This window comes from Brachyhypopomus gauderio, chromosome 9, assembly GCF_052324685.1.
Source record: "Brachyhypopomus gauderio isolate BG-103 chromosome 9, BGAUD_0.2, whole genome shotgun sequence".
NCBI lineage: Eukaryota > Metazoa > Chordata > Actinopteri > Gymnotiformes > Hypopomidae > Brachyhypopomus > Brachyhypopomus gauderio.
Window position 1 is genome coordinate 23,986,532 of NC_135219.1, and position 22,296 is coordinate 24,008,827.

General features: G+C 45.8%; 1 protein-coding gene and 2 long non-coding RNA genes across 6 annotated transcripts; 1 reads left to right on the plus strand and 2 right to left on the minus strand.

The window, feature by feature from the left end:
• Positions 1–2,329: 2,329 nt before the first annotated feature.
• Positions 2,330–3,867, minus strand: LOC143522592 (uncharacterized). The gene is made up of 3 exons (XR_013133066.1): positions 3,559–3,867; positions 2,760–2,855; positions 2,330–2,668 (listed from the first exon to the last, which is right to left on the minus strand). It is a non-coding gene; the product is annotated as an uncharacterized LOC143522592 (long non-coding RNA).
• A 174-nt stretch (positions 3,868–4,041) lies between these two features.
• Positions 4,042–7,555, plus strand: LOC143522593 (bifunctional protein GlmU-like). 4 transcript variants are annotated; one of them, XM_077016306.1, is made up of 4 exons: positions 4,579–4,601; positions 4,830–4,913; positions 6,720–6,905; positions 7,278–7,555. In XM_077016306.1, exons 2-4 carry the CDS (start codon positions 4,911–4,913, stop codon positions 7,545–7,547), a joined length of 459 nt encoding a protein of 152 aa, XP_076872421.1. In that variant the 5' UTR covers positions 4,579–4,601; positions 4,830–4,910; the 3' UTR covers positions 7,548–7,555. The 4 variants fall into 4 exon arrangements, with proteins under 4 accessions (XP_076872423.1, XP_076872422.1, XP_076872421.1 ...); XM_077016308.1 differs by lacking the exons at positions 4,579–4,601; positions 4,830–4,913 and adding an exon at positions 4,042–4,127; XM_077016307.1 differs by lacking the exons at positions 4,579–4,601; positions 4,830–4,913 and adding an exon at positions 4,380–4,513.
• Positions 7,436–21,953, minus strand: LOC143522594 (uncharacterized). The gene is made up of 3 exons (XR_013133067.1): positions 21,788–21,953; positions 8,355–8,549; positions 7,436–7,530 (listed from the first exon to the last, which is right to left on the minus strand). It is a non-coding gene; the product is annotated as an uncharacterized LOC143522594 (long non-coding RNA).
• Between the last annotated feature and the right edge of the window lie 343 nt (positions 21,954–22,296).

A 22,296-nucleotide genomic window follows, 5' to 3' on the forward strand; every position in this document is an offset into this window, starting at 1 on the left:
AAGACGAAGTAGATTTGTGCCGTTTAATCAGACACTCCAGCAGGTGTGGTTGAGCAGACTAGGAGACGGATTGCATCATGTCTGCTTGGTAAAAATCAAATTCTTGTGGAGGAAATGTCATCGGGTGAGACGCACCTTGCTGTTCACCTGAAAGACAGAGAGGGGTGAGAGACAGAGTTCCCCAAGAGATTCAGTGGGTTTACCAATGACAGGTTTAAGCACACCCACAGTTTTCAAGCCTTATATTGTCTTTGTTCTGGTAAAAGTGTTGAGTCACAGGTAAACAAATTAAACTCCAGTGAATCTGGACAATGTTTTTGATTGCTTATATTTGTTGGAATTCAGAAGTCTACTTATTGCACATTCGTTTCGTACAGACATAAATCAGAAACATGTTTATTGGCAATTATGGCATTGATGTCCATTGGCAAGTCCACATTGGTGTCCATGGTAACTTATAATTTTATTTCAGGAAAAATATATCAAATATATAAAGGAGTCTTGCACTTTGTATTTCTGAAGGAACTTTTTTGAAGGTTTCTTGAATTTCTTTTGTAGTATGGAAATGTAAAGATTATTTATTAGGAAACACCATTTAAACAGGGTTATATATTGTTAGCGTCCTGTGAGCAGCAAACGAGGGTTTGGAGAACTGCAGGTTAGAAGGAGGGCTGTTGTCCTCGTGTGGAGGAAGCTGTAGATGTTGGTGAATGAGTGTCAGAATGCAGGTGGAAGGGTCAGAAACACCACCCATCAGAGTGTGTGTGTGTGTGTGTGTGTGTGTGTGTGTGTGTGTGTGTGTGTTTTCTCAAACAAGAAGCCAAGATAAAAGCTAAAACATTGCACTAAAAACAGTAGCGTGTCGGGTGCACTCTCAGAGGCCACCGGGAAGTGCAAACCAGACAAAAGAACAACGGAGATGCAGGAACGAATAACCATGAATAACCAGCGATGAGGAACATCAAGACTGAAGGACTCATCATATGAACGAGAAAGTGAGGTAGTAGTTGCAGTTTGCCTTACAAATAATAGTAATTGCTCCTCCCGGTAAGCCACTCCCCAAAGGGGTGGAGCCACTCCCCAAAGGGGTGGTCTCAGGAGTGTATGTTATCGTTTTGCTGAATAAAGTGGTATGTCTCTAGGAGAAAGGTTTACATATCATGTCTGCATTATTAATATCTTCATGAACTCCTGAACAAGCAATGAAGGAAAAAAAAGGTTTGAAGATGCATCCATGTTTACATGTAGCCTCATTCAGGATCAGATGACATAAACATAAACAGAGATAGAAATCAGATCAAATTGGACATTGATTCAAGATCAAGTAAATTAGAACGATTTCTAGGGTTCTGACACTGAAGGCTTTCTTTGCAGGCAAATCCTCTCCGTTTCTCTCCTGAACATGTGCAGGCCCCTTGATCTTAAAGATCTTCCTAATGGATCCTCATGTAAGTGATCAAAGGGGTTCTGGTGTCTGTGCAGCGTGCCTGTTCAACCCCGTCCACTTAGCACATGGGGCACCCACACTGATCCAGGAACAGCAGCTATTCTAGCGGGAGGAGGTCATCAGATCATTCATCACTGTCACATCCTTCTCACACCACAGAAAGCCGCAATGGGCCAGACCAGAGGACAGGGAGAGAGAGGCAGGGTGGGAGTGCCAGAGAACAGGAGGTCCAGGTGCAGAACCCATTACGCTTCCATTATGTTTTACCAATACAAGAAAAAAAACAAAACAAAGGAAGTTTGTGTTGCTAAATTGAGACATTGAGACATAATTTCTCAATACCACATCTACCCCCCCCCACACCTCTTGAATTTCTGAACTTTTACTTCATCATTAGCTGAAGGACTCAGGCTAATTTACATTTGAGTAACCAGACACGTGCGCACCTGTCTCCCCCGAGACTGTGAGCAACATCTGCTCTCAATCTCACAGATTAGATTATGACACACAGCATCATGTAACTGTGGATGCGATTTGACTGGCTAATACGTATATTTAGTTGAGAGACTCAATCTCTGTTGTAATCAATCCAATCGTGGATGGATTCTGCACAGAAGGAGGATATCTGTTAATCCGGGGATTAGCAGGAGCTCTAGTTGAGCATATTCTCTGGATTAACAGTGCTCAGGGCTTTAGGACTCTGCCCGTCTGGGGCATCCCCAGTAATGAGAAAAGCACAGCTGAAGACAACACAGTCCTCACTGCAGAAAACACATTATGCATCATTTATTTAGTCACAGTAAATCAGCATTACGCACACTTGGGTTAACCTAATAAAAGATGAATTCCTTTATACTTCCTATAAATAAACAAATGATCCTGTTGCATCACATAGTGGATGGTCTAGCAAAACGTTTTACTGCTTCTAGTACATCAACACACACTAAATGTCATATACTCTTGAATTAAAACAAAACTCTTGCATGTCTTTCCTTTATTTCACATGGACAGTCCTCCCTAAACCCTGCACTGAGGGGGTGCGTGAAGCTGGTCGTGAGGAGGCTTTTGTCCAGAGAGTGTAGAGGCTTCTCCATGTCGTCACCACTCATGCTCTGGGTGTGTCCGTCTGCCCAGGAGACCCTCTAAACTCCACCTCTCTGTGGGTGTGTCCGTCTCCCCAGGAGAGACCCCCTAAGCTCCACCTCTCCACGGCATCTGCTCCTTTACACGCACACACACACACACATTCATCTGTACAAATCAGGCTAGTTAAACACACAAAGCTCACTTTTACTGCCCCGTGGGTAAATACCTGCCCTCTGTATCTCCAACACCTGCAGAATCACCAAGCTGCCTTCATCAGCTCCATTCTGATGATAACCAGGTCTGGGCTCAAAGGACGTGGACTCTATTTAAATACACAAACAACATTCAGTTTGTTTGTAGAAATGTTCGGTTTCCTTTAATGAGTTATCTGACAAACGCAGGTGAAGCCATGTTTCTCACGATGGGTCTTACACCACAAAACAGTGCAGGTGTTTTCACTGAATGATCATTTCAGTTCATCATTTGAGTTCTCACCTTCAGAAACAGAATGCATTGAAAGATAGATCGTTATATTTACATTTAATAACTGGGCTGTTTTTGTAGATATGGATTAAGCATAGATAAGATGAATTCTAAATTTCATTTGAAGTAATCCCATTTTCACTGGAAGTAAACCTAGACTGCAAAACACCATAAATTCACTAACCGATTATACAGCTTATATTCAAATGATTACACATGATGAATTTAATCAGATGTCCCACACTCTATAAAGGTCTACATTACAGCATCACTTGATTGTAACAATGCCTACAATAGAAGACAAGAAATGCTTTCAAATACATAGAGACGGATGGTCAGCATGAAGTTCTTGTGTGTTCGTTATCTGCCATTCACGTCCACTGGTCCATTTGAGGTGGAGAATTTGTTTGTTTCATTTTGTCCCGTATCAAAGGGCCTTGCAGAGATCCGCGGACGTCAGCTCTGCTGGCCTAGTGTGTGCACGCCGAGACAGCTGGTCTGGCAGACACACCGAGTGCTAATGGTTAATGAAAAGGTGTCACCTGCTTCCTTTACACGCAGACAGAGCCGGTTCACATGAGCCCGGGACCTCAGGGAGAGCCAGCGTCTCGGTGCCAAAACCCTCCACACCACCTTCAGCGTGCGCTCAAGACGGGATGGTTCAAAACTGTACAGGCTATAATGAGGGATCATGAGGTAATAATACAAATCATTGAATTGCCCTGCTCTCTCCCTCTCTCTCTCTCTCACACACACACACACACACACACACACACACACACACACACACACAAACACACACACACACACACACACACAGTCTCTAAGCCACGGTCTCAAATGGATCCAAGGGGCTGTATGACAACACCCATGCCATTTGGGGAGGCACCCAGCCAAACACTTTGAACCAGGGCCAAACACACAAGCAAGAGCTTTAGACTGGGGGTGCGGGGGTGTGTGTGTGTGGGGGGGGGGTGAGGGTGTGGGGGTGCGGGGTGTGGGTATGCTGGGGGAGAAGGACACAGCACAAACCCAAAATCAATGGGCCGTCAGCATATAGGAATCTTACAAAAGCGTCATCAGTGGACGAATCTATTCAAACGTGATAACCGTGAGTGATGGCAAAACAACTGTCCCTGAGGCCTATCTTCACAGAAACGTGACTTTCACGAAGGTTTAACGCAGGGCAATTGGTTAAAGCTTGACAGATGTTGTCAGAAGTTTAGAGAAACCTTGACGCGTAAGATGTGTGAAGAAAAGCTGAGGCGTTTGCGCCACCTAGTGTCTAATAATACAACAGCAATCATGCGGGTGATACGTGTGAAAGTTGACGTTGAAGTATGAAGTAACTGTTTTAATCTGTGACTTTTTTCTTCTGATTTCACGTTGCCACCAAAGTCGTGGACCGCAGCCTTTAGTGAGACCTCTGACTAAAATGGTCAGTAAATTTGTACGGAACTAAACCCCACTGTCCAGGTAGAAGAGCTACCTCAGAGGGTAAAGGCTCCAGTTCCTCATACGGGTCATTATTTCCACTTCACTTCTTACATTACTACATTTCTGCATATTTGAAGTACAGTCGATGGTAAATCTGCGTCTTAATATTTAGCACACGGTTCGTCTTGGACTGGGCTGCAGTAGTGTTATTGGATGTTGAACAGCAGGTGGAGACAGACGACCATGTTCTGATGGACCTGGTGGACCTTTATCGACATGGACGAGCTGCTCCTTTAACTTTAGATAAACTACAGATAAAAGATTGTATTGTAAGACCTGTAGGGCATGTGTGGTTAGTAGTCATGTGTGTTTACAGGACCAGGTCCACCGGTCCGACTGAAGTCCACCTTATGTGGGCGGCTCGGGTTCCGCGGTCCAAACGCTTGACGGACCTCTAATGGTAAGATGGGTTATGGTTCAGATATCCGCGCATGTCGTATGTTTTGAGAAAGTTCTAAGAAAGCTCAGGAAACGAGATAAAATCAGATCAAAAATCAAACCTACTTGTAATTGTGCACTACCGACTGTACCTGTAAATGAAGTCCTTGGTGTTTGTTTAGCAGCCTTAGAGAAAGACTTTACTGCTAATGGGCCACTTTGAGAAAGTTGTGTATTTTACGACCGCGTGATTATTTTAATCATTCAGCGTGGGCCTAAATCACGCTTATGTAATCAGAAGCACCCTTAAAAAGTCCTCCTCGCATTTCCACCGTGGAAATATTTGTGTTTTATCCTACCCTGCAGTAATACAAGTGTTTATTTGTAGGTTCGTGCCTACACGGAGTTTGTAGATTTAATGAGCTGGATACAGTGAGAAGCACTTCAGCAGACGATGATTACGCTAATTTTGTGTTTAAAACGTGTCGCCATAGCTCTGCCCGATCTTTTTGTAGATGAACCTTATGGACGTGCTGTCGGGTTATGGACATTATCTCCGTCATCATCACCCAAATCATGCCACTGCATAAAGTGCCATTCAGTGTGCAAGAGTAGAATGGCCCTTCATCAGATACCCCACATGCATATTCTAATTCAAGAGTAGGAAGCTGATAGCTGAGACATAAGTGTTCAACCACACACTCCCTCTGCTATATATTATATTATATGGTGGCAATAATTTAGTGTAGCTGTCTGGAAAACGTTATTCTCCTTCACGCAGTTCCACGGTGCTAACGTAGCTGGGCAGGACAGTAGCCCGTGGCAGCCGTTACAGAGATGTTCATTGATTGTCCTGCATTTTCAGAAAAGTGGAGGACGAAGCTTTCAGTTTACACACACAATGCGCCATTAAACGCGGTCTGAGTAAGAGCTCAAGGCTGCGGCGTGGTGTATAGATATGTGCTGAATATATATGAATAGCCTTTCCAGTCAGCCTATAGTGTGTCATGAACTGTGATGAAGACAGAGAGGGTGTCTCCTCTCTGGAGATCAGGGCAAGACCGAAAAAGAGTGAGGGAGTGTCACGGGAGGGGACCCCACTGGGGGAAGGGGGGGGGGGGGGGGGGGTACAACACGAGCCTCCACCACTCTGGCTGGCAGGTGCCGAGGGGCTGTCCCTTTTCAGCCGCGTGGGGGGGGGGGGGGGGGGGGGGGCACCCGTGGAGCGGGAGAGCCCGGGCTGAAGGAAAAAAGGCGAAAAGGGGCAGATGAGGACGAGCAAAAGAAAGACACGCTGGGTGAATGCGCTGACCCGCACAACACAAAACGCAAACAGTCCTCTGTGTCCTGTACATTCACAGCTTGAGATTTACACTGACAAAAGGACACACACACACACACACACACACACACAGGACTGCTGATGAAGACACAGGCCTGCTCCTGCTTTAGTGATCACACACTTGTCTCTTTAAACAACACTGAAAAAGCGTATTATCTGCGCTGCGTAATCACTCTCTAATGGGGATGTGGCTTGTTGTTTAGATGGAGCAGGCTACTATATAGTTACATCATTTCTTTCTACCCTCTTCTTCTCTCAATCTCTCCTGCCTAGACGACTACATCTAAAATCCTTTCTGCTCTTTCTGTCCGTCTCATTCATTCATTCCAACTACCCACACTTCTCATATCTCTTCCTTCGTTCTTTCAGTCTTTTGCCCTTCCTCGTGTTTGATCTCTCTCGTTCACTGTCTCTCACTTTTTTCACGCCTGTCTCTCTCTTCCTCCACCCCCACCCCGTCTCCTCCGTCCGTCTGTGCGTCTGCAGGACAGGATGGGCTCGCCCCAGCGGGTGTTCGCCCTGCGTCTGGGACCGGGCCAAGAGCTGCTCTCCTCTCTGCAGGCTTTTGTGGAGGAGAGGGAGCTCAAAGCTCCCTTCATCATCACATGTGTGGGGAGTGTCACCAAGGCAACGCTGCGACTGGCCAACGCCTCCCTGGAGAACACCAATGAGGTACTTTGTTGGCTCGGCAGAAGTGGCGAACGTCATTATGATGTAGTGATGTAGTCGCCCAGGCGTTTATAATCAGGAGGAGGTCCACGCTACACATGGTCTATGCAGGCTGTGCAAATGCATCTGTGGTGAAGCCATCTAGACAAACCTGATCTAAAGGTCTAAACATCTGCACGCTTGGGAATCTCAGCGCAGAATTTGAGTGATGATCTCACTACTGAGAAAAAAGAGCAAAAGACCTCTTGTGGGCAAAAGGCCCCACTTGTGTGGGTCAGCGTGATATATACACAGCCACACTTTGACTCCTGTCGGGTCTGTGATTGTGTGTATATACGCGCACGTGTGTGTGTGTGTGTGTGTGTGTGTATACAGGTGGTGCAGCTGCAGGAGCGTTTTGAGATTGTGTCTCTGGTCGGCACATTGAACACACCTGCCCACCTGCACATCAGCCTGGCCGATAAGGATGGCCGGACCATTGGAGGTCATGTGCTGGGTGACCTGGAAGTGTTCACCACAGCAGAGGTGGTTGTAGGCGAGGCGTCTGACCTCCACTTCACCAGGGAGTTGGACAGCAGAACGGGCTTCCCTGAGCTGGTCGTTCAAAGACGTCCGGAGCAGATTTCACCTTGTGGGAAAAAATAAACTCAAATCTGAGCAACAGCTGTGTGCATTTCTTATTCATTTATACATTTTCTATTCAATTTCTCAGTTCTGAGACAAAGCTTCATTTTTTGTCACTTATTTGTACCCTTATTATTTAGAGTTTGGGGAGATCACATTTAAAATGAAACAGTTAAATAACCAGGTATGGTCGTAGTTAAATAACCATGTATGGTCGTAGTTAAATAACCATGTATGGTCGTAGTTAAATAACCATGTATGGTCGTAGTTTATACAGAAACTCACAACCACTCAGAAAATCAAATTTTCGTCTTGGTTGTTTAATGATTTTGGGCTTTGAAGGAGTTCAGTCTTAGTCTACTGCAGGGACTTCATAAAGGGGCGGGGCCAGCAAAGGGCGGGGCCTTACGGCCAATGGTAAGTGAAGTCAACAGCTTGTGTGAAGAATGAGTGCCACACCCCCCTGTAGATGTTGCCCAGGGTTACTTTAGCGCTTCTTTGTAGCCTTCTTTATGTGGCTCTGACCTCTGGACCCAGTGAAAACTCCCCCGAGATTTAGCCATGACCCCCAGGGAGGGGCTCTTCTGTGGGCGTGGAGAGGAAGACTTTAGGCCAGGGCAGCAGGCTGTATCAATGTCAGAAACAGGCTGTGCTTTCGGATTTAATGAGATAACGAAAGGCTCAGATTCTGAAGCCTCAGTAAGCAGAGGTTCCAAAAGCTTTTCGGGGGGGGTGACTCAGTCATCCATCACAGGGTTTCTTCCTATTGGCATATAGCTGGGAAAGATGTGTAATGTGGAATAGATGGTGTACCAGGCACATTGCTACCCGAGTATATCTGATCTCCACTGAGGTGGAATCTCTTGGGGGCGAAGGTCCATCAGTGGCCCAGGAAGAGAAGGAAGCTTGATGAGACGAGGCAGCCCAGAGGCGAGGAGCCGTCAGGAGAACGAGAGATGCAGCACATCAACGTGTGATGAGGACTTGATGGGTTAACGATTCACATTCATACTCACTACACTCCTGCAGAAAACGAACACTTCAATCAGCATATCTTATGAACCAGAGGGGTTTGACCACATCAGGAACTATAAACTCTTAATACCTTATGTCCTCAGGCAGTGCGATATTCCACAATTAGGAATCAAATGAAAAGAAAGAAATTAGCCACAAGTCGATATTCTGCTGATCACCATCAGGTGGGCAGACGGTGGTGAGGCAGTTCGACAACCCAGAATCACAAACACTAAATACACACAAGAGCTTCCAATAGCAGAGTCGTTATCTTCATGATGATAACAGGTTCATAAGGCCATCGGGTCCTTTAAAATCCTGCCTAATGAATTCATGTTGAACCAAAGAGAAGCGTCCGCTCAGTCCCGCACTCCCTTATGCTGAGGGGGTTTTCTTACGCCGTTGAGGCAACCCTGTTTGCAACCATATTGACGAAAGCAGTGCGTGACAAAAGCTCAGGGCAGCGAGAAGTGTCTTCACTCCTGCAGCACCACGTCCAGAGTATGAGGAGAAGATCTAATCCTGTGTGAGAGCTTCACTTTAGCCTCACTGCATCTGTCTGTGGTTCTCCCCCTCCCCTCTCTCACTTCCGTATATTTGACTTAAGAAACGTTATCCTCATAAACTGCACAATGAGCACATATACTACGTATAGTATATTAATACTACATACACTTAACATGTGTTTACTCGAACGTTTACACTCTTAAGCTCATCTACGCAGGGCTGAGTAGTCAGTGCTAGAGCAGATGAAGCTTCCCGCAACATGAAGATGGGGTCCAGCTTGCTAAAGACATTAGCACTAAACCACAGCACCTGTCCTCCATTACTGTCACCCTGGTGACATGTGTCGTCTCACGCCTGTCACAGACAATGCTTCCTGTATTCAGAGGCGGTGTGACTGGGGAGGGGGTGGACGCCATGTGCCCCTAATGAACACCGTGTCTTGTTAAGGGGAGATGGAGCGAGTTTGTGGAGGGAGGCCGACAGGAAGCCACCAAACGTGGATCTAAAGTGAGCTCCCTAGAGCCAGGAGCACAAAGCCCCCACCCCTACCACATCTCCAGGACAGCTCTGGGCCTTTGTTCAGGTTTGTTTGCTCAGTCTGGCGACTGGGAGCGTTGGTGGTCCGCACCGGGCATCCCATTCAACTCACCCCGACACACACACACACACGAACACACACACCCTGCACTGCACATCTAGCACATTCAGCCTGGAGAGATCAGCTGAGGTAAATGAGAGGGAGACACACTGGTGACTCCAGATAAGTGAGAGGGAGACACACTGGTGACTCCAGATAAATGAGAGGGGAGACACACTGGTGACTCCAGATAAATGAGAGGGAGACACACTGGTGACACTAGATAAATGAGAGGGAGACACACTGGTGACTCCAGATAAGTGAGAGGGAGACACACTGGTGACACTAGATAAATGAAAGGTGAGACACACTGGTGACTCCAGATAAGTGAAAGGTGAGACACACTGGTGACTCCAGATAAGTGAGAGGGAGACACACTGGTGACACTAGATAAATGAGAGGGAGACACATTGGTGACTCCAGATAAATGAGAGGGAGACACACTGGTGACTCCAGATAAATGAGAGGGAGACACACTGGTGACTCCAGACAAATGAGAGGGAGACACACTGGTGACTCCAGATAAATGAGAGGCGAGACACACTGGTGACTCCAGATAAATGAGAGGCTGGACACACTGGTGACTCCAGATAAATGAGAGGGAGACACACTGGTGACACTAGATAAATGAGAGGGAGACACACTGGTGACTCCAGACAAATGAGAGGGAGACACACTGGTGACATTAGATAAATGAGAGGGAGACACATTGGTGACTCCAGATAAATGAGAGGGAGACACAGTGGTGACTCCAGATAAATGAGAGGGAGACACAGTGGAGACACTAGATAAATGAGAGGGAGACACAGTGGTGACACTAGATAAATGAGAGGGAGACACACTGGTGACTCCAGACAAATGAGAGGGAGACACACTGGTGACATTAGATAAATGAGAGGGAGACACATTGGTGACTCCAGATAAATGAGAGGGAGACACACTGGTGACTCCAGATAAATGAGAGGGAGACACACTGGTGACTCCAGACAAATGAGAGGGAGACACACTGGTGACTCCAGACAAATGAGAGGGAGACACACTGGTGACACTAGATAAATGAGAGGGAGACACACTGGTGACTCCAGATAAATGAGAGGGAGACACACTGGTGACACTAGATAAATGAGAGGGAGACACACTGGTGACTCCAGACAAATGAGAGGGAGACACACTGGTGACTCCAGACAAATGAGAGGGAGACACAGTGGTGACACTAGATAAATGAGAGGGAGACACACTGGTGAGTCCAGATAAATGAGAGGGAGACACACTGGTGACACTAGATAAATGAGAGGGAGACACACTGGTGACTCCAGACAAATGAGAGGGAGACACACTGGTGACACTAGATAAATGAGAGGGAGACACACTGGTGACACTAGATAAATGAGAGGGAGACACACTGGTGACTCCAGATAAATGAGAGGGAGACACACTGGTGACTCCAGATAAATGAGAGGGAGACACACTGGTGACTCCAGATAAATGAGAGAGACACACACTGGTGACACTAGATAAATGAGAGAGAGACACACTGGTGACACTAGATAAATGAGAGGCGAGACACACTGGTGGCTCCAGATAAATAAGAGGCTAGACACACTGGTGACTCCAGATTAATGAGAGGCGAGACACACTGGTGACTCCAGATAAATGAGAGGGAGACACACTGGTGACACTTGATAAATGAGAGGTGAGACACACTGGAGACTCCAGATAAACGAGAGGCGAGACACACTGGTGACTCCAGATAAATGAGAGGTGAGACACACTGGTGACTCCAGATAAATGAGAGGTGAGACACAGTGGTGACACTAGATAAATGAGAGGGAGACACACTGGTGACTCCAGATAAATGAGAGGGAGACACACTGGTGACTCCAGATAAATGAGAGGGAGACACAGTGGTGACTCCAGATAAATGAGAGGGAGACACAGTGGAGACACTAGATAAATGAGAGGGAGACACAGTGGTGACACTAGATAAATGAGAGGGAGACACACTGGTGACACTAGATAAATGAGAGGGAGACACACTGGTGACTCCAGATAAATGAGAGGGAGACACACTGGTGACTCCAGATAAATGAGAGGGAGACACACTGGTGACTCCAGATAAATGAGAGGGAGACACACTGGTGACTCCAGATAAATGAGAGAGAGACACACTGGTGACACTAGATAAATGAGAGAGAGACACACTGGTGACACTAGATAAATGAGAGGCGAGACACACTGGTGGCTCCAGATAAATAAGAGGCTAGACACACTGGTGACTCCAGATTAATGAGAAGCGAGACACACTGGTGACTCCAGATAAATGAGAGGGAGACACACTGGTGACACTTGATAAACGAGAGGTGAGACACACTGGAGACTCCAGATAAACGAGAGGCGAGACACACTGGTGACTCCAGATAAATGAGAGGTGAGACACACTGGTGACTCCAGATAAATGAGAGGTGAGACACAGTGGTGACACTAGATAAATGAGAGGGAGACACACTGGTGACTCCAGATAAATGAGAGGGAGACACACTGGTGACTCCAGATAAATGAGAGGGAGACACACTGGTGACTCCAGATAAATGAGAGGGAGACACAGTGGTGACACTAGATAAATGAGAGGGAGACACACTGGTGACACTAGATAAATGAGAGGGAGACACACTGGTGACACTAGACAAATGAGAGGGAGACACACTGGTGACTCCAGATAAATGAGAGGGAGACACAGTGGTGACACTAGATAAATGAGAGGGAGACACACTGGTGACTCCAGACAAATGAGAGGGAGACACACTGGTGACTCCAGATAAATGAGAGGGAGACACACTGGTGACACTAGATAAATGAGAGGGAGACACACTCGTGACACTAGATAAATGAGAGGGAGACAAACTGGTGACTCCAGATAAATGAGAGGGAGACACACTGGTGACACTAGATAAATGAGAGGGAGACACACTGGTGACACTAGATAAATGAGAGGGAGACACTGGTGACTCCAGATAAATGAGAGGGAGACACACTGGTGACACTAGATAAATGAGAGGGAGACAAACTGGTGACTCCAGATAAATGAGAGGGAGACACACTGGTGACACTAGATAAATGAGAGGGAGACACACTGGTGACACTAGATAAATGAGAGGCGAGACACACTGGTGACTCCAGATAAATAAGAGGCTAGACACACTGGTGACTCCAGATTAATGAGAGGGAGACACACTGGAGACTCCAGATAAATGAGAGAGAGACACACTGGTGACACTAGATAAATGAGAGAGAGACACACTGGTGACACTAGATAAATGAGAGGCGAGACACACTGGTGACTCCAGATAAATAAGAGGCTAGACACACTGGTGACTCCAGATTAATGAGAGGCGAGACACACTGGTGACACTAGATAAATGAGAGGGAGACACACTGGTGACTCCAGATAAATGAGAGGGAGACACACTGGTGACTCCAGATAAATGAGAGGGAGACACAGTGGTGACACTAGATAAATGAGAGGGAGACACACTGGTGACACTAGATAAATGAGAGGGAGACACACTGGTGACACTAGACAAATGAGAGGGAGACACACTGGTGACTCCAGATAAATGAGAGGGAGACACAGTGGTGACACTAGATAAATGAGAGGGAGACACACTGGTGACTCCAGACAAATGAGAGGGAGACACACTGGTGACTCCAGATAAATGAGAGGGAGACACACTGGTGACACTAGATAAATGAGAGGGAGACACACTCGTGACACTAGATAAATGAGAGGGAGACAAACTGGTGACTCCAGATAAATGAGAGGGAGACACACTGGTGACACTAGATAAATGAGAGGGAGACACACTGGTGACACTAGATAAATGAGAGGGAGACACTGGTGACTCCAGATAAATGAGAGGGAGACACACTGGTGACACTAGATAAATGAGAGGGAGACAAACTGGTGACTCCAGATAAATGAGAGGGAGACACACTGGTGACACTAGATAAATGAGAGGGAGACACACTGGTGACACTAGATAAATGAGAGGCGAGACACACTGGTGACTCCAGATAAATAAGAGGCTAGACACACTGGTGACTCCAGATTAATGAGAGGGAGACACACTGGAGACTCCAGATAAATGAGAGAGAGACACACTGGTGACACTAGATAAATGAGAGAGAGACACACTGGTGACACTAGATAAATGAGAGGCGAGACCAGAGGTGGGACCAAGTCAGTGTTTTGCAAGTCTCAAGTAAGTCCAAGTCTTTATCCTCAAGTCCCGAGTCAAGTCTCAAGCAAAGACAGTCAACTCAAGTCAAGTCTCGAGTCAAGACAAGCAACCGTCAAGTCAAGTCCCAAGTCTGAAACTTGGAATTTCAAGTCCTTTCGAGTCTTTTTTTTTTTTACAGGCACCAACGCTTTACGAATGCTACGCTGATGCGTTTCTTTACTCATTTTGTTGGTGTCCGCCAGCCAGATCATTTACATTTTATCTTCTCTTAATTACATAAATGTACTTAAACAAGAATGTTTCGTTACATCATTTTACACGAAAATAGCAAGCTTCATCATAAGCAAGATGCTGTCATTACGAATGGTTATTCTAAACATTTGGATAAAATGTTTAAATATAGACTAATAAAAGGTTAGGGTTATTTTTTCATTGTTTTCTGTTATTGTGGGGTCACGGTGTAGGCTACTATTGTTACCTGGAGATTCAGTGGGGTCACATATTCTGATGGCTGCTGTCAGAATTGGTGACCCCAGTTAAAAAGGCTCACATGTACATCCCATTCATGATTTCTTTGTTGGCTGCAATGGTGAGGGGATGGTAAATCTTGTTTAAGTACATTTATGTAATTAAGAGACGATAAATGTAAATATAAACATCTGTCATATTTTGGCTCGTGGACACCAACAAAACGAGTAAAGAAAGTGCATCAGCGTAGTTTACGTAGCATTCGTAAAGCGTTTGTGCCTCTGAACAGAAACTGTGAAATAGCGCCCCCTGTGGTCACAAAACTCGACGGTCACAGAATCTGGTGTAACGCCGGTCTGCGTCAGAAGGACGGAAATGAAATTAATGGGGCGCACTTTATAAATATTAATATGCGTTTTAAAATTTAGATTTGGGGTAAAAAAAATCAAGTCTTTGCAAGTAAACAGGTTCAAGTCCAATTCAAGTCCCAAGTTATTGGTGTAAAAGTCCAAGTCAAGTCTAAGTCTCTGAATATTTTTTCAAGTCAAGTCAAAAGTCTTAATATTAATGACTCGAGTCTGACTCGAGTCCAAGTCATGTGACTCGAGTCCCCACCTCTGGGCGAGACACACTGGTGACTCCAGATAAATAAGAGGGAGACACAGTGGTGACACTAGATAAATGAGAGGGAGACACACTGGTGACTCCAGACAAATGAGAGGGAGACACACTGGTGACTCCAGATAAATGAGAGGGAGACACACTGGTGACACTAGATAAATGAGAGGGAGACACACTCGTGACACTAGATAAATGAGAGGGAGACAAACTGGTGACTCCAGATAAATGAGAGGGAGACACACTGGTGACACTAGATAAATGAGAGGGAGACACACTGGTGACACTAGATAAATGAGAGGGAGACACTGGTGACTCCAGATAAATGAGAGGGAGACACACTGGTGACACTAGATAAATGAGAGGGAGACAAACTGGTGACTCCAGATAAATGAGAGGGAGACACACTGGTGACACTAGATAAATGAGAGGGAGACACACTGGTGACACTAGATAAATGAGAGGCGAGACACACTGGTGACTCCAGATAAATAAGAGGCTAGACACACTGGTGACTCCAGATTAATGAGAGGGAGACACACTGGAGACTCCAGATAAATGAGAGAGAGACACACTGGTGACACTAGATAAATGAGAGAGAGACACACTGGTGACACTAGATAAATGAGAGGCGAGACACACTGGTGACTCCAGATAAATAAGAGGCTAGACACACTGGTGACTCCAGATTAATGAGAGGCGAGACACACTGGTGACACTAGATAAATGAGAGGGAGACACACTGGTGACTCCAGATAAATGAGAGGGAGACACACTGGTGACTCCAGATAAATGAGAGGGAGACACAGTGGTGACACTAGATAAATGAGAGGGAGACACACTGGTGACACTAGATAAATGAGAGGGAGACACACTGGTGACACTAGACAAATGAGAGGGAGACACACTGGTGACTCCAGATAAATGAGAGGGAGACACAGTGGTGACACTAGATAAATGAGAGGGAGACACACTGGTGACTCCAGACAAATGAGAGGGAGACACACTGGTGACTCCAGATAAATGAGAGGGAGACACACTGGTGACACTAGATAAATGAGAGGGAGACACACTCGTGACACTAGATAAATGAGAGGGAGACAAACTGGTGACTCCAGATAAATGAGAGGGAGACACACTGGTGACACTAGATAAATGAGAGGGAGACACACTGGTGACACTAGATAAATGAGAGGGAGACACTGGTGACTCCAGATAAATGAGAGGGAGACACACTGGTGACACTAGATAAATGAGAGGGAGACAAACTGGTGACTCCAGATAAATGAGAGGGAGACACACTGGTGACACTAGATAAATGAGAGGGAGACACACTGGTGACACTAGATAAATGAGAGGCGAGACACACTGGTGACTCCAGATAAATAAGAGGCTAGACACACTGGTGACTCCAGATTAATGAGAGGGAGACACACTGGAGACTCCAGATAAATGAGAGAGAGACACACTGGTGACACTAGATAAATGAGAGAGAGACACACTGGTGACACTAGATAAATGAGAGGCGAGACACACTGGTGACTCCAGATAAATAAGAGGCTAGACACACTGGTGACTCCAGATTAATGAGAGGCGAGACACACTGGTGACACTAGATAAATGAGAGGGAGACACACTGGTGACTCCAGACAAATGAGAGGGAGACACACTGGTGACTCCAGACAAATGAGAGGGAGACACAGTGGTGACACTAGATAAATGAGAGGGAGACACAGTGGTGACACTAGATAAATGAGAGGGAGACACACTGGTGACTCCAGATAAATGAGAGGGAGACACACTGGTGACATAGATAAATGAGAGGGAGACACAGTGGTGACACTAGATAAATGAGAGGGAGACACACTGGTGACTCCAGATAAATGAGAGGGAGACCCACTGGTGACTCTAGATAAATGAGAGGGAGACACACTGGTGACACTAGATAAATGAGAGGGAGACACACTGGTGACTCCAGATAAATGAGAGGGAGACACACTGGTGACTCCAGATAAATGAGAGGGAGATACACTGGTGACTCCAGATAAATGAGAGAGAGACACACTGGTGACTCCAGATAAATGAGAGGGAGACACACTGGTGACTCCAGATAAGTGAGAGGGAGACACACTGGTGACACTAGATAAATGAGAGGGAGACACACTGGTGACTCCAGATAAATGAGAGGGAGACACACTGGTGACTCCAGATAAATGAGAGGGAGACACACTGGTGACACTAGATAAATGAGAGGGAGACACACTGGTGACACTAGATAAATGAGAGGGAGACACAGTGGTGACTCCAGATAAATGAGAGGGAGACACACTGGTGACACTAGATAAATGAGAGGGAGACAAACTGGTGACTCCAGATAAATGAGAGGGAGACACACTGGTGACACTAGATAAATGAGAGGGAGACACACTTGTGACACTAGATAAATGAGAGGGAGACACACTGGTGACTCCAGATAAATGAGAGGGAGACACACTGGTGACTCCAGATAAATGAGAGGGAGATACACTGGTGACTCCAGATAAATGAGAGAGAGACACACTGGTGACTCCAGATAAATGAGAGGGAGACACCCTGGTGACATAGATAAATGAGAGGGAGACACAGTGGTGACACTAGATAAATGAGAGGGAGACACACTGGTGACTCCAGATAAATGAGAGGGAGACACACTGGTGACACTAGATAAATGAGAGGGAGACACACTGGTGACTCCAGATAAGTGAGAGGGAGACACACTGGTGACACTAGATAAATGAGAGGGAGACACACTGGTGACTCCAGATAAATGAGAGGGAGACACACTGGTGACTCCAGATAAATGAGAGGGAGACACACTGGTGACACTAGATAAATGAGAGGGAGACACACTGGTGACACTAGATAAATGAGAGGGAGACACAGTGGTGACTCCAGATAAATGAGAGGGAGACACACTGGTGACACTAGATAAATGAGAGGGAGACAAACTGGTGACTCCAGATAAATGAGAGGGAGACACACTGGTGACACTAGATAAATGAGAGGGAGACACACTGGTGACTCCAGACAAATGAGAGGGAGACACACTGGTGACTCCAGACAAATGAGAGGGAGACACAGTGGTGACACTAGATAAATGAGAGGGAGACACAGTGGTGACACTAGATAAATGAGAGGGAGACACACTGGTGACTCCAGATAAATGAGAGGGAGACACACTGGTGACATAGATAAATGAGAGGGAGACACAGTGGTGACACTAGATAAATGAGAGGGAGACACACTGGTGACTCCAGATAAATGAGAGGGAGACCCACTGGTGACTCTAGATAAATGAGAGGGAGACACACTGGTGACACTAGATAAATGAGAGGGAGACACACTGGTGACTCCAGATAAATGAGAGGGAGACACACTGGTGACTCCAGATAAATGAGAGGGAGATACACTGGTGACTCCAGATAAATGAGAGAGAGACACACTGGTGACTCCAGATAAATGAGAGGGAGACACACTGGTGACTCCAGATAAGTGAGAGGGAGACACACTGGTGACACTAGATAAATGAGAGGGAGACACACTGGTGACTCCAGATAAATGAGAGGGAGACACACTGGTGACTCCAGATAAATGAGAGGGAGACACACTGGTGACACTAGATAAATGAGAGGGAGACACACTGGTGACACTAGATAAATGAGAGGGAGACACAGTGGTGACTCCAGATAAATGAGAGGGAGACACACTGGTGACACTAGATAAATGAGAGGGAGACAAACTGGTGACTCCAGATAAATGAGAGGGAGACACACTGGTGACACTAGATAAATGAGAGGGAGACACACTTGTGACACTAGATAAATGAGAGGGAGACACACTGGTGACTCCAGATAAATGAGAGGGAGACACACTGGTGACTCCAGATAAATGAGAGGGAGATACACTGGTGACTCCAGATAAATGAGAGAGAGACACACTGGTGACTCCAGATAAATGAGAGGGAGACACCCTGGTGACATAGATAAATGAGAGGGAGACACAGTGGTGACACTAGATAAATGAGAGGGAGACACACTGGTGACTCCAGATAAATGAGAGGGAGACACACTGGTGACACTAGATAAATGAGAGGGAGACACACTGGTGACTCCAGATAAGTGAGAGGGAGACACACTGGTGACACTAGATAAATGAGAGGGAGACACACTGGTGACTCCAGATAAATGAGAGGGAGACACACTGGTGACTCCAGATAAATGAGAGGGAGACACACTGGTGACACTAGATAAATGAGAGGGAGACACACTGGTGACACTAGATAAATGAGAGGGAGACACAGTGGTGACTCCAGATAAATGAGAGGGAGACACACTGGTGACACTAGATAAATGAGAGGGAGACAAACTGGTGACTCCAGATAAATGAGAGGGAGACACACTGGTGACACTAGATAAATGAGAGGGAGACACACTTGTGACACTAGATAAATGAGAGGGAGACACACTGGTGACTCCAGATAAATGAGAGGGAGACACACTGGTGACACTAGATAAATGAGAGGGAGACAAACTGGTGACTCCAGATAAATGAGAGGGAGACACACTGGTGACACTAGATAAATGAGAGGGAGACACACTGGTGACACTAGATAAATGAGAGGGAGACACTGGTGACTCCAGATAAATGAGAGGGAGACACACTGGTGACACTAGATAAATGAGAGGGAGACAAACTGGTGACTCCAGATAAATGAGAGGGAGACACACTGGTGACACTAGATAAATGAGAGGGAGACACACTGGTGACACTAGATAAATGAGAGGGAGACACACTGGTGACTCCAGATAAATGAGAGGGAGACACACTGGAGACTCCAGATAAATGAGAGAGAGACACACTGGTGACACTAGATAAATGAGAGAGAGACACACTGGTGACACTAGATAAATGAGAGGCGAGACACACTGGTGACTCCAGATAAATAAGAGGCTAGACACACTGGTGACTCCAGATTAATGAGAGGCGAGACACACTGGTGACACTAGATAAATGAGAGGGAGACAAACTGGTGACTCCAGATAAATGAGAGGGAGACACACTGGTGACACTAGATAAATGAGAGGGAGACACACTTGTGACACTAGATAAATGAGAGGGAGACACACTGGTGACTCCAGATAAATGAGAGGGAGACACACTGGTGACACTAGATAAATGAGAGGGAGACAAACTGGTGACTCCAGATAAATGAGAGGGAGACACACTGGTGACACTAGATAAATGAGAGGGAGACACACTGGTGACACTAGATAAATGAGAGGGAGACACTGGTGACTCCAGATAAATGAGAGGGAGACACACTGGTGACACTAGATAAATGAGAGGGAGACAAACTGGTGACTCCAGATAAATGAGAGGGAGACACACTGGTGACACTAGATAAATGAGAGGGAGACACACTGGTGACACTAGATAAATGAGAGGGAGACACACTGGTGACTCCAGATAAATGAGAGGGAGACACACTGGTGACACTAGATAAATGAGAGGGAGACACAGTGGTGACACTAGATAAATGAGAGGGAGACACACACACTGGTGACTCCAACACTGATCTGTAGATCTAGGAATGCACAGATAGAATGTTCTAAATTCCTCTTGGATTTACTACAGAGAAAAGGAGACACAGAGACAGATGTGTACAGTATATTATGGACAACTGAGAAGCAAACAGAATATTTCCATTCAGGTGCTAATGCATGTAGCAGAAAATTAGAAAATACTGAAAGAGGTTGATGGGACTAAAAGATAAGTCCTCACGATCTCGAAGCCAATCACACATTTCCACAAACAAGCTCACAAAAGCACAAGCAATCTCATAATTGTACATTCACACAAACACACAAACTTGCATTAATATGGTGCACATAAGGCATAATTAGGTGGTTGTTTAGGTTATTGATCTAAAGTCTTCGTTTAAAATAGCACTATTGCAGAGAAGGAGCACCCCTGTATGAGAATGCCATACTCGCTCTTCTCTCTCTCCTTCTCTCTGTCTCTCTCCCTCTCTGTCTCTCTCCCTCTCCGTCAATTACCAGGGGATACACTGCAAACACACATGCAAAACATATTTTATATATATTTTATGCATATGGTCCTGTGGTAGGGAACGGAGGGTCGTGGGTTCGATTCCCAGGCCTGAGGCCATGACTGAGGTGCCCTTGAGCAAGGCACCTAACCCCAACTGCTCCCCGGGCGCCAGGCTAGGGCTGCCCACCGCTCTGGACATGTGTGATCCACAGCCCCCTAGTAATCACTAGTGTGTGTGTGTGTGTGTGTTCTAACTGCACAGATGGGTAAAAGTGGAGGACATATTTGACACATTCAGTGGCTTTATTGAAGCAGAAGGGTGTTCCACTGATATATAATCTGTAAATACATATTTCCATTAAGTAATAGTCCTCCTTAATTTCCAGTTCATCTGGATTGTTTTTTTGGCAGTGTGAGTTTTGTTGCTTTGAGAAGCACTCTACTCTTTTCCTTTGTTAATCTTACTGTTGTATTTACTAATAGAGTGATGGTGAGAGTGAGCTGGTACAATAATGTGGTTAATTGATCAATAATTTGCCAAAAGTGTTTAATAGGTGTCGTGTGGTTATCGGGAGTGTTTAGTCAGCAGTGGGAGCAGATTTCAGAGTCTATGAATCCCATTTTGTCCAGTGTAGTGTACTGTGTGAATAATGGTGTGTTGTTGAAGGTGCCAAGCGTGGAGAGCTGACCTGAGGTGGACCCCACACTGTTCCAGGACTCCACACTCCACATTCTGCAGCAGGTTCTGAATGGAAGTGGCTCCGCCCACCACGGTGGCAGAATCCAGTCGGCACGATCGTTGCTCTCCTGGGACGTGCACACCCTGCTGAATCTCTCAAACTGAAGTTTGAGTGGCGAACCGATTCTAATCGATCCTGGGGATGTGCACCACTGTGAGTATAAAGAAAATGATACAAATGCAGGTTCTGACTACAATTCCCAATAGGTCTGTGTTATTATGACATCAGAAATGCTTTAAGTATAAACTACCAAAACATTGTTGCCAAATTATATGTTACAATAGGTTATATATTGAACTATAAAACGATATTTATCCTAATCCTATATACACTATATTGCCAAAAGTATTTGCTCACCCATCCAAATTATCGGAATCAGGAGTTCCAATCACTTCCACGGCCACAGATGTATAAAATTAAGCATCTAGGCATGCAGACTGTTTTTACAAACATTTGTG

Bases quoted from the DNA above. Each gene is read 5' to 3' on its own strand.
- LOC143522593 (XM_077016306.1), top strand. The intron at 6,906-7,277 runs GTACTTTGTTGG...GTGTGTATACAG, and splicing joins CCCTGGAGAACACCAATGAG to GTGGTGCAGCTGCAGGAGCG.